This window comes from Nicotiana attenuata, unplaced genomic scaffold (assembly GCF_001879085.1).
Source record: "Nicotiana attenuata strain UT unplaced genomic scaffold, NIATTr2, whole genome shotgun sequence".
NCBI lineage: Eukaryota > Viridiplantae > Streptophyta > Magnoliopsida > Solanales > Solanaceae > Nicotiana > Nicotiana attenuata.
The window spans coordinates 91,560-104,581 of NW_017671557.1; the positions used below are offsets into that span (position 1 = coordinate 91,560).

The following is a 13,022-nucleotide window of genomic DNA, read 5'->3' on the forward strand; positions in this document are numbered from 1 at the left end:
CTAGTCGTGCATTTTTAATGTGAAATAAATTGATGCTTAATTTTCATTTCAACGTTCTAGTTGTCTAGTGAATGGATATGCACTGGAGAAACGATTTGCTCTCATCCACGTGTCGCCTTTTACATCACCCACCTTTCACTCTCTCCACACACAACCGCCGGCATGACTTACAACTCACACATTTCCTTTCAATAAAATTTAAAACTGCCCCCTCCGCAACTCTTTTTTGACTTCCCCAAACAGGCCCCCCCCCCCCCCCCACCTAAGGCGTTCTCTTTCCTCTTCCCCTGCCACGTCAGCACTTCTTGTCGCTGATTTCCTTTCCTTCCTTTTCTTTACGTTCAGTTATTGTAATTTTTGTTTTTTACGGGAGAAAAAGAATATGGAGTATATTTATAGAAGTATAAAAGTATAATTTTGAAATACTAATATGATATGCTAAATGCGTCCATTTTGCTGCGTTAACAACAACTACGAATCCTCATCGTTACTAATGCCTCCGCCTCCACCGCCGGTGGCGGAATCTACTAGTAGATCGGCTGACTTACTGAACCGGTCCTCTAGCGGAAATAATTACAATCATAATAATAATTGGAGCGCGAATAACTCGAATCATCATCATCGTCATCGGAGTTTGACGGAGTCATCATCGTCGTCAACGGCGGCGATTTTCACATCTCTATCACGGCCACCGTCGATGAGGGAGGCGATTCAGTTGACGTGCGCCGCCGCTTCCGCCGGCGATCAAGTGAAGATCAACGACATCGTCGGGAACGGTATATCGGGAATTTTACACAAGTGGGTGAACTACGGCAAAGGATGGAGGCCTCGGTGGTTCGTGTTGCAGGATGGAGTTTTATCTTATTACAAGATCCATGGACCGGATAGGATCGTTGTGAACTCGGAGACTGAGAAAGGATCCAAAGTAATTGGCGAAGAATCCCTTCGGAGAATCTCGAGGACGCGGCCGAATAAGATTACTACTGCTTTTACTTCTCAGGCTCGCCGGAAGCCCGTTGGTGAAGTTCATCTCAAGGTTATACTTCTACTGCTTATATATATCAGTTACCGGTTTTTTCCATGTTAATGAATTGTTTCAAAGTGCTTTGTGGAATTCCGATTTTATCGGATGTCCCTAGTGGAATTGAAGTTTAGTTGTTACATGCTGAGGTTTCTGGAAAGAAGGAAATTACAGAAGTGCTTTTTTCACTGTAATTAAATATGCTTCTTAATTACATGATCATCTTTACTCTTATGAGTTTGTTGAAGAAATTGGAGATTCAGTATCCCAACATATATTAGGTGCGAATGCAGAGTTTGCTTGTCATAGGCTCATAGGTTAGAAAAGCTCAGGGAGGGCACTGCCCTTAAGCTTGTGCTTCAGGGTACGCAAGGCATGGCCTCATTACTCAAGCGTTCTATCTTGAATGAGTGGTACTAAGCAATAAATAAATTGGCGAAGAGATATATAATTGTTAAGGAAAACATTATGAAAGAACTTGTAATGTTTTCTTACATTATAGATATATTTTTATTTTTTTCTTCAATGTGCCTCTTTTTAAATGAAAGCTTATGCTTTAACTGTGCTTTGTGATTAAAGCGCCAATAGACCCAGATGCTTTTTAAGTTCTTCGCCTTTGACCACGGTGGGAGGAGGAGGCAGGACTACTCCTTTGAAGAAAATTTTTAAAATTTTCAGCACTTTGAAGGATAAAATCTGGATTGTTAAAAGTAACCTCTCACATCCTTAAAAAAACACTCTTCCCCTAAACTCTGCCCCTTATTCCCTTGTACATGGTGTTCATTTTGCTTAGTCTTATGGTGGTGATATTTTCTTTTCTTTTGGTTCTTTGCTGAATTTTTCTAGATGTGCCGCTTTCTCCGAACTGCTAACCTCTTTATTGTGATTACGTATCTATTTAACAATTGAGTAGTCTTTGCTAGGTCTCATCCATCCGCGAAAGTAGATCAGATGACAGGAGGTTTTCGCTTTTCACTGGAACAAAGAGGCTGCACCTGAGGGCTGAGACTAGAGAGGACAGAATAGCATGGGTGGAAGCATTGCAGGCTGTGAAGGACATGTTTCCCAGATTGTCCAACAGTGAGTTAATGGCTCCAGTGGACAATTTAGCTGTCTCAACAGATAAGTTGAGGCAACGGTTGTTGAAGGAGGGTGCGAGTGAGGCTGCTATTCAGGACAGCGAGCAGATTATGAGAAATGAGTTTGCATCTTTGCAGAATCAACTGACGGTACTTAAGCAGAAGCATTGGCTGCTCATGGACACATTGAGACAGTTAGAGGTACCTAGCATGACTTGTGGAAAGCATCAGTATTCTTTTTCAGTTGCTTATGTGATCCTGAATGTGAAACCGCTTTAGAATCTTCTCAATTGATTGCTCTTTAGGTTGGTGGCTCGTGTCTAACTTACTATTATTCTTGAGATTTTTCAGGAATACCGTGGTAGTACTTATTTTGTTTGTTATGTTTCAAGTCTTGGATATTTGTATGAAGCATATTGATTTTTCTATCTTCAATGATAAAGTGGCACATATGTTGCTCATTTGCATTTAGTGGCAGCTTTAAAAACAAAGGATCTGAGAAGCAAAATTGGGCCTATTTCTCTTTATGTCACCAGATGAATGAGATTTTCATGCTTGTGATGAAGTGACTAGTTTGTGGCTATGTGCCTCCTTTCTTGTTCATGATTGAGTTTGTGATTTGTTTCCTAAAGAAGTGAAGATACTGTGTGTCATTTGTTTCTAATTGGTTCCTTCACCTAGAAAAGCCTGATTTACTGCTTTCTCTTTTTAAGACTTCTCAAGGACTCAAGCTTATCACACGTCTCCTATGTATGGAGTCTTTATTACTGTTATTGAGTAGAGGCACCAAAAGGGCAACCGGTACACTAAGCTTTCTCTATACGTGTGGTCCGAGGGATGCCGTACCACAATGGATGTACTGTACACAACCTTCCCCTGCACTTCTGCTGGAAGTTGCTTTTATGGCTTGATCAGGTTCTCACTTGGGCATGTGGAGGTGGAGGCAACTCTTATGTTGCTTCAAGGCTTCTCTTCTAGTATAGGTACCAACAACAATAACAACACTTCAATCCCAAGCAAGTTGGGCTCGAATATCTATTTCTCACTGTCTATATCGCTCCATTTGGTCCCATATCACACCAATATCAAAAAAATTAGTTTCTCTAACACTAGAAGTTCTCTATATTTTCTGTGGACACATAAATCTCTCATTGGAAAAACTACAAGGTTCCTACCGAACAGTGGATTGGAGTAGAGACATTGTGAAATTAAAAAAAAAAAAAGTTTCAAAAAGATCAAATGGATCTGACTTAAGAGGCTAATAGCTGGAGCCATGGAAACATTCCCTTCTAATACATGGTAAGGCTGTGTATAGCAGGTGAATTTATAGTGATATGCACTGTTGATGCGGTGGACATAACATGTGTAGATGTTTCATTAGATACCAAGCCATTTTGCTTGCGGCATTACGTGGATGTACAGTTTGGCCTTAGCTAGTGTCCTTCATTGGCTTAAAGGAGCTGAATTGAAGAGGATCTCTGATGATGGGAGAAGGGGAAGGAGGAGGAAGAAGAAAGGGAAGCGAGAAACTTACATGCAGAGCACAACTGCTTGGACCTGGGGAGAAGAGAGAGAAACAATTGATGCGTCTTGTCTTAGGAAGGAGAAAGAGAGTATGACAATCGAAGTGGACGGCCCTTAAGTTCTTAGAAGTGCGGAATTCTGATTGTTTTATGAATTGGAAACTTTATTAACTTGCATAAGGAAGGAGAAAAATAACAGAATTTTGATGCCTAATTTGATCATATTTCCAACTGTGTCCTCTTTCCTTATTTTGTCATTTATCGACCCTATCTTCTCTTTTTTTTTCCCCTTCTTTCCGTTGTCTTCCCATTTGTGGTGAAATGTCCTGCTTTTGGGTATGCTCCCTCGATGCCATATCATTTGTCCTAGTTAAATGGGCACAACTTTTTGGAGTAATATTTGAAATTATATTCGTTAAGAGAGATGGGGATCCAAAGCTAAAGGATAAAGGTTAAGTTTCGGTATATGAATTTTTTGAAGATCAAGGAGACGCTATGAATAGTAACACTCTTTTAGTCTTTAATTATCTAACCTTAATTTACCAAGAAAGATAATTAACACTTTCAATCAAAAGTCTTGATGGGCATACCAATTTTTTTTTATGGTTTCGAACAGAGCTGACAAATGATAAGTTGCATTGTATTTCAATATTGGTTGAGCAACATGTCTAAAAATACTAAATTAAAAAAATAAAATATTATTAATGTCTACATCTAGAGTAGGAGCCTCATCGTTTACCTACTGGATTTCTGTAATCGTAATGTGAAATACTAGATGAAGAAGCTAGATGAGACATCTATACCTCATTTCAGGGCTTGGGTTTCATTCAATCGAAGAGTTGGAAACTTTTGGTTTTTAACAAGTTCATTTCCCCCCTCCCCCAGAGAAAAAGTATGATAAGATTTTTTCATGTTTTATCATTTCGAAGAAAAATTTCAGAACAGAAAAGTGAAACATAATCAGAAATTAGTAACCGAAGTGGCACTTAGTTCAGTTACCCATTTTTTCTGAAGGGATGACAAGTATATCTGAATTTAAAAAATTGGAGGAAAATACGAATTTGCCCAGTATTAGACACTTGTTCTGCAAACGTCCTATTAGTTCCGTAATTGGACGGGGTGCAGTTGGATATATGCACTATAAGGTTGATGCCGGTATTTCTAAAGGTTTTTTTTTTAACTTACTATGTCTACCTGCACTTATATGTCTTTTAAACTTCCTCTCATATGGTTTTGATGTTATGGGCATGTTAATGGTCAGTAACTTATTTGAATAAACTATAACGATTCTACATTAGGGATTCTGTTATATGCAATATCTGGAATTAGATACAATGACGTGCTACGTAGTTGGGATGTCCATTCAAATGTTTGATCTGTTCTTGATGTTGGTGCAAACTTCACAAATAAGGAATAGATAGAGAGGTGTAGCTTGCAGACTACTGCTATGGTTTTTTGTTCTTCCCAAAGACAAGAAGTCTTTCTTTTTCTATTGTTCTTCCATTGTCTTCTCGGACAGACTTGATTTTGCAATTTTAGACCAACACCTTACACCCACCCCTCCTGCAGGTCGCTGGATATTTGTTGTGCCCTAGCGAAGTAGTTAAAACTCGTTGCCCACTTAGCTTTCCAGATTTTGTTCTGACCTTCGTGGTTTTGATTATTATATTATATCTGACATTGGAGATATTAACCCAAATCTCTTGAGTTTTCAGGCTTTAATATTCACCTCCATTTCTCTTGTGACAAGCAGCATAGAACTTATAGAAGCACCCATGGATGGGATAGCCTTGATATTGTTAATCTGAGCTAGAAAGAAGGGAAATATGTGCTAATGCCCGATAAATGCCAAATATTTACAGTTGTCTTTTTTATCTTCTAGTTATTTCTGATTCAATAGGATAGTTCCACACTGGAGAAAGGTCGTTTTCTATTTCGATGTAGTGTGGGGTTTGTGGTGGTACCACGCATTTGGTCTAGATAATTCAGTCACAGTGTTGCTTTTCTGTGAACATTCTCTTTCTCTTCCATTTAACATGTGTCAATATGACTTCACTATATGTAAGATGATTTGCTTCAGCAAATCATCAATTGAAAGATGACAATAACCACTTTACTTGATCAAAAAGAAAAAAGAAAGAAAGATGACAATGACATTATTGGCCACCAGAAAGGCTCTGTATCCTTATGATTTTGTGCGACCAGATCTGTTGGAGTTCTCCTTCTCTTTGCCGTTTGTGATAAGGTATTGGATCTTTGTTTTGCAGACAGAAAAGGTCGATTTAGAGAATACTGTGGTTGATGAGAGTCAAAGACAGTGGAAAGATGTCGGGCCATCTACTAGATTAAGGCAGGATAAATACAGTGGTATGGCTCGATTTGTTTTTGTCTTCGTTTTACTTTGTTACATATTGTTCCAAATTGTTGCCATTGGTAAAACTGAATCAAGATTGTCAGATTTTTGTTTCGTCTTAAGATTCCTTATTTTTCAATATTCTATAAGTGCTACTCCATTTGTTCCATTTTATATGACACTCTCTCCTGCTAGTCTGCTCCAAGAGAACGGCAAATTCCTATATTTGGAAACTAATCAACTTCAAATTTTCCATTTTACCGTTAATGACACGCTCTTATCGACATGGAAATGACATGACACGTTTAAGAGCACAAGTTTTAAGTGAACTTTTGGTATGTGTCAAAAGTCTTTTCTTTCTTATACTTTGTGCCTAGTCAAACACCGCCATATAAAATGATACATGGAGTGTCTAAATTTTTTTTTTGAAGGGTTTCACATCCGATGTGATTTGGTTTGACTTTCTGCAGATCAAGAGGATCACTCTGGTGTGTTCAGCATGGATACATTTTGTGTTCACCATCTTTATCCTTACCTTTTAATCCTCTTGGATGTTTGTTCCAGAAGCAAGTGCAAGTGCAAGTGAATCGGAGGATGACAATGAAAGAGTTGATGCTGCTGAGGAAGATACTGATGATGAAGAGAATGCCTTTTTTGACACTAGGGATTTTCTTTCATCAAGTTCTCTTAAAAGCAGTGGTTCTGATTTTCGAACATCATCTTTCTCTTCAGACGAGGATGATCTGTATGCATATGCATCTGATGAAAGTGTTGACCCTGTTATTAGATCAGTTGGAACCAAGTTTCCTCATGTCAAGCGTCGTAAGAAATTGCCTAATCCCATTGAGAAAGAGAAAGGAGTCAGTCTGTGGTCGATGATTAAAGACAATATCGGGAAGGATCTCACAAAAGTGTGCCTCCCTGTGTACTTCAATGAACCTCTTTCTTCCTTGCAAAAATCGTTTGAAGACTTGGAGTACTCATACCTTCTTGATCGGGCTTCAGAATGGGGAAGAAGGGTAAGCAAATAAGTTCTCTTCACCATTTGGATAGATTTATTAGAATTATTTGGACACAGTAATTTGTCCTATATTAGTAAAAAGTAATGCATCTTCATCGTGTTAAGATTATTTGGGGATTTTTCTGATGCACAGGATCAAGATGTGGTTCCTTTATTACTTTTTACCTTTCCCCATAAATTAGCTGAACTAAACCCAAAGAAGGATAATAGCATAGATATTGTATATATTTTTGAATTCTTGTTTGCTAAATGCTTGAAATGATGTTTGGCCACGATCTTCTCTCCATGTTGTATGATTTGCGTGCCAAATTTTTGTGCCGTCTGTACTGATGGTTTTTGGCACTGGTATTGCTTTGAAGTTTGAAGACACTTTAAATTAATTTCCACACCTGCAATAAAAAAGGAGGAAATAAATCATGGGATTTAGTCAAGAGGGGGAGGAGAAGATTCCCTTGGCCCTCTGTATTCTGGTGCTGCATGTATATGAACCCATAACAATTTTGTAAAGCTTCACATGTTCTTGTTTGCAACTTCTTTGGTATTATTATTATGTGTACTAAGCTCTGCAATTGCAGTTGAATTCTAGAACTCCTATAGTTCAAGCCTGGTATAACCACTGGTGCGTACCTATCTAATTTATATTCTGTTTCACATTTGTCATCTATTTGATTTTTCTGTACTCAAAGTGATTGAGATGGCAAATGACTTTTCTCTCCCCCAAATCACTGGATCTTCTCTTTCTCAATCAGCCTGAATATCTTAGCCTTTTACTTCTGCAAGTATTCAGGAAATATATTTTTTTCGCTTCTTATAATAGAACGGAAAGGTGATAGAAGATTCATAAAAACGATCCAACTTCGTTTGGATTGAAGTGTATTTGATTGATTGATATATATTTAATCTGCTAAGAACCCGTTTCTTCATGTAGTTGAAACAATGAATATATGTGGCTCTACCTTAGCTTAGGAATAATCTATTCGAACTTCATCTCTCATTGTCCATAGAAGTAGCTGATTTTGCATTTATCTTAAACTAGTATCGGGATGACTGCAAATGTATTCTTTGAAAAGCTTAATGGTAATTTTTCCACCTTGCCGCCCGGATCTTCACGATATGCCATTTCCTCCCTCTCTTTTACGGGGCGCCCTGTCTGTTGCTTTTTTTTCCATAGATGAACTAAGTGTACTTTTCGTTTCTTGAAATGCAAGTATGATCATTACATGGTCACTGGCATGACACATTGGTATCTTCTTGAACTCCCTTCACTCATAGGTGAGCTTACAGACTTTTGCTTTCTTTCCTGGTCTGTTGGCATATGTCTCTGCAGCAACTGAGGTTATGTTTTTAATTTTTTATTGGTGTGTTCACACAGCTGTCATGCCATCTGACCTCTGAGTTGATGCTTATAATTAAGTCGCTCACTTTCAGTTGTGATGTATCTGCAGCAAGTACGATTATGTTTTATTGGTGTGGTCATACAGCTGTCATGCCATCTCAACTCTGAATTGATGCTTATAATTAAGTCGCTCACTTTCAGTTGTTTTTTCTGGCAAGACTAATGGTCATCACTTCTTTTCGTCTTTCTTCTTATTCACCATTATGTACGAACTTTTACCAGTTTTCAGGGGTCATTGTCCTCATCCTAATACCTGTAATATGAGGTTGTGCTGTCTACGTTCATTCTAATTGGTAAATGTTAAAATAAAGGAAAAGACTCTTCATCATTTTGAGTGCTTTTCCTTCATCAGAAACTTTCTAGTGCTTTTCCATCTTAGTTGCCATTTATTCCCATAAGCATTATATGTTAGCCATTTTGCACTATCTATGCAAGGTTCTGATTTCAATCTTATGTTATTGATAGGGTGACAGCCTGATGAGGATTCTCAATGTAGCAGCATTTGCCGTATCTGCATATGCCTCTACTGAAGGACGGATTTGCAAACCATTCAATCCGTTGTTAGGGGAGACTTATGAGGCTGACTATCCAGATAAAGGCCTCCGGTTTTTTTCAGAGAAGGTGTCATTTTGTTTATGTAATCAGTTATCAGTCTCTGATAATTTTTCTCTCTTCGCGGTGTTCTTCTTTAGTTTCTGATTATGGCGGAGACATACAGACAATGGCCATTACGAGCTTCCAACCTATCATGGAATTGATGTTTATGGAATCACTGTGTTTCTATTTATGCTTTTCATTTTTCCTGTCTTCATCTTTTGATTTCCTGATGCAACTGTGTTCGTGGAGGTTCTTTGTGGTAATTAAGAAGTAATTTTTGTCAGTCTCTAGTTGAGAGGTCTTGAGGAGGAAGTTTGGGAGATTGGTGGAGTTAAATGTGCGTTACTTCCCCAGTGGCTCTTCTTTTTTTGGGTGACATTTTCTTTAACGCCTCCCTATTTTGCTCCCTATTTTTCTCCCTTGGTGACTCGAACCCACTACCTCAAGGTTGGAGGTGAAGGATGCTTACCACTTGAGCAATCCTCTCTTGTCGGGTGACAATTGATTGCAAGCAAGAGTCTGTCCCTTGAAATGTTTTCAAGGCTGCTAGAGAGCATGTCGCTGATGTCTGATATATTCTCTCCTTGTTTAGGTAAGTCATCATCCCATGATAATAGCATGCCATTGTGAGGGCACAGGATGGAAATTCTGGGGAGATAGTAATTTAAAGAGCAAATTTTGGGGTCGCTCAATTCAGCTGGATCCTGTTGGTATATTGACTCTTGAATTTGATGATGGAGAAATCTTCCAATGGAGCAAGGTATTTGCATGTGGACACTTGGATATTTATCCTTTATTTAATCATTACATAATGATTAAATTTTGTTATATGTCAAGCTCATCTATAACATGGGAATAATCTTGTAATAGGTTACTACATCGATATACAATCTGATTTTGGGAAAGCTGTATTGTGATCACTATGGAACAATGCGCATACAAGGAAGTCATAACTACTCTTGTAAGCTGAAATTCAAGGAGCAGTCAATTATAGACCGGAATCCCCACCAGGTTCGTTCCATTCTCAGCATCCTGCATGAAAATGCAAGAAACCTCATCTTTTGATGCTTCCACTCTCTGAAGTTAAGCATTAGACTATTATGAGAACAGAATTGTAATAATCCGAACATGCTGTGGATGTGTCTATGAAAATTTTTCCCTAGCTTGAGGTTATTGTGAACTGGGCTATGCCGCAACAAAGATTAGAGTAAAAGCAACATTTGTCTAGGGTGCAATTCATGTGTGCTCAGAGAGTTAATCTGATAAAAAGTTGGTTCATTCAGATTCCTGCTTGTTTTTTGGTGCAAAAGATTCCTTGTAAAATTCCTTAGGTAATTAAACCCTGTGCTCTTTGAATTGCTAACAGTTCATAGAAGAAAGGTCTAGCACAAAGATGCTACGATGTTAGCTGGTTTAGTAAATTAAATCGGTAGGAGAAAACTGAAAGAGATTCATGTTTAAATGCACAAATTATTTTTTCAAAGCTCTAAAAGCTGGAAGTAATCAATATGCTGTTCACCCGCAGAAGAAGGAGAGGAGAAAAATGAGACACCTATGCTAAATGATTCTTCTGTGGCCTGCAAGTCATACTTAAAGGAACTGTAGACAAAGTACTAGGATCCCAGTTGTGCCTCACTGTATCTTTTGATGTCTGAAGGGGTTTCTTTGGTAGTTTCTTGATTTGGCAAATTCTGTGTAATTGACATTAGGGATGTTATCCTTTTTTTTTTCCTTCTGGAGAAATTGTTTATTGTACAAGTTGGACTGATTTAGCTTCAGACTGAGCATGTTGCTTCTAAATTTTCTTTTTGCAGGTACAGGGAATAGTCCAAGACAGGAGTGGGAAGACAGTAGCTACACTATTCGGGAAGTGGGATGAGAGCATGCACTATGTGAATGGAGATTGTTCCATAGGAAAAGGATTTGATTCTATCTCTGAGGCTCATTTGCTATGGAAGCGGAGCAAACCTCCCAAAAATCCTACTAGATATAACCTGACACGCTTTGCAATTACAATGAATGAGCTCATCCCCGGACTGAAGGTATGATACAGATTTGTTTTCTTTGAACAATCACCTTCTTGGGCAGCTAATTGTTTGCACTGATTGTTACTGATGGATCTGAAAGCCCTCTTTAGTACCTATTTTGTTAATCCAAGTTTAGGTTTTGTTTCTAGCTATGTTGCTCGGACTCTCCGAAAATGTGGCCGGATACGTGTCGGATGCCTGCTGAAACTTCATCCTTAACTCCCATTGAGCTTCATTGCAATGTACTAGGAAGTTTTCAGGCTTTAATTTAGATAGTTGTGCTGTTAGATTTGTGGTCATAGTAAAGCAGTAGTGATATAAAATTATGTGTAATCATCTGCACACGTCATCTGCTCTTACCTTAGTAGATAACTTTAACTCTCCACATTCGTTCCGTTCCTGGATGACCTTGGTTTTAATATCACTTTATTTATAGGACCGGCTGCCACCAACAGATTCTAGACTTAGACCTGATCAAAGGTGCTTGGAGAACGGCCAGTATGACAGGGCCAATTCAGAAAAGTTGCGACTTGAGGAACGGCAGCGACAGGTAACTTTAACAGCCAATACTCTTTTGTTCAAAGGTGAGATTCATGAGCCGACTAGGAAATGAGAGGAAATTCTTTTTTCCTTGTTTGTTCATTTACTTTTGAGAAGAGAACTGTATTGCAGTTTGTTTCCAGTTTCCTGTCTTGTGCCCATTGTGCTTCAGATTTCTACCCACTGCATTCTTAACTAATTTTCTAAGAACTCTGAACAAATCCGGCCTCTTTTATATAATATAGATGTTAAGTAGATGATTTGCGTTTTTTAGCTTAAAACTTCCGTTCAATCCTGAAAAAGGTGCACATTCTAGTTGTTGGTTCTAAAAATGTAATAGAATGCGTAAACTGGCATTTATTGTGTGTCTAGATGAGCAAGTCAAGTTATTGTTACTTATTTGCAGGCTCGGAAAATGCAAGAGAGGGGTTGGAAACCGCGGTGGTTTGCAAAAGACAGGGGGGGTGATAGTTACCGCTACATTGGTGGTTATTGGGAAGCAAGGGAAAAGGGCAAGTGGGAGGCATGTCCTGATATTTTTGGTCATATCCCGCCTGATCAGATGTAAAGAATGAGTGAGCTCTAGCCATTTCCGGCTTATTATTTCATTTCTTCCAAATATTTTACATCTCATTTATACAGTAGTGGAAAAGTTTAATGGAGCTGCAAATTGTCCATGACATACTTGTAAAGTACTTTGAATGCCTTCACGGAATAAAGGTTTTATTATTTTTCTTTTTTCTTTTGCCTCTTCCATTGTCGATTTTCTTTCACATTAATGTTCTTTACATAGAAAAATAAGCTGGCTCACAACACATATCACGATATTAACTTTACAGATTCTGTACATCCGTGCAACACTGGAAACCCATAGCCAAGTCTACACTTGATTAGGTCCGTAAAAGTAAATATGTCATCAAATCTGCGAGTAAAAGATTTTGGGGATGCCTTGAAGAGGTTGGGATAGTAGCTTACCAAACTATTCAATACAAACTTATGAGGTAACAATGAAACTTTGAAGTAATAGAGCTTACTCTTAGAGACACTACGAGGACGATAAAGAAGAAACAGGTTCACTTGATGTTCATTAGTCATTACCAACCAAAAGCAGAAGCCTACAGAAAAGGGAAAAAAAACTTAAATGGGTGTTGGAAAAAGAGAAATTTTCATAAAGCACTATCTTTTAGTGGTAATTTAGTGTTGTCTAGCCCGGCCCCGCCTAAATGGGCTTTAGCAATTGATGGGCTAGGCTGGGCTAGCCCACTATTTTTTATGGGCTTTATAATAGTTAGCCCATCCCAGCCCTATGTGGGCCGCGGGCCCCACGGGCCGGTCCATTATTTTTTAAATATAATTATATATATTTTTTAAGTTTTAACCTAAAAAATGATAAATATTTAAAAGTTCAAAAAATCTTATTGAAAAAATTTCACAGAATTTAATAACTTTTATACTGTTCCAATAT

The 13,022-nt window shown here is 38.3% G+C and overlaps 1 protein-coding gene across 5 annotated transcripts; it reads left to right on the plus strand.

The window, feature by feature from the left end:
- Positions 1-271: 271 nt before the first annotated feature.
- Positions 272-12,298, plus strand: LOC109208972 (oxysterol-binding protein-related protein 1C-like). 5 transcript variants are annotated; one of them, XM_019372133.1, is made up of 11 exons: positions 272-1,036; positions 1,945-2,301; positions 5,891-5,990; positions 6,447-6,464; positions 6,541-6,995; positions 8,859-9,014; positions 9,583-9,750; positions 9,861-10,001; positions 10,805-11,032; positions 11,454-11,567; positions 11,964-12,298. In XM_019372133.1, exons 1-11 carry the CDS (start codon positions 443-445, stop codon positions 12,123-12,125), a joined length of 2,493 nt encoding a protein of 830 aa, XP_019227678.1. In that variant the 5' UTR covers positions 272-442; the 3' UTR covers positions 12,126-12,298. The 5 variants fall into 5 exon arrangements, with proteins under 5 accessions (XP_019227678.1, XP_019227679.1, XP_019227681.1 ...); XM_019372134.1 differs by having other exon boundaries at positions 6,544-6,995; XM_019372137.1 differs by having other exon boundaries at positions 451-1,036; positions 1,935-2,301.
- Positions 12,299-13,022: the final 724 nt, after the last annotated feature.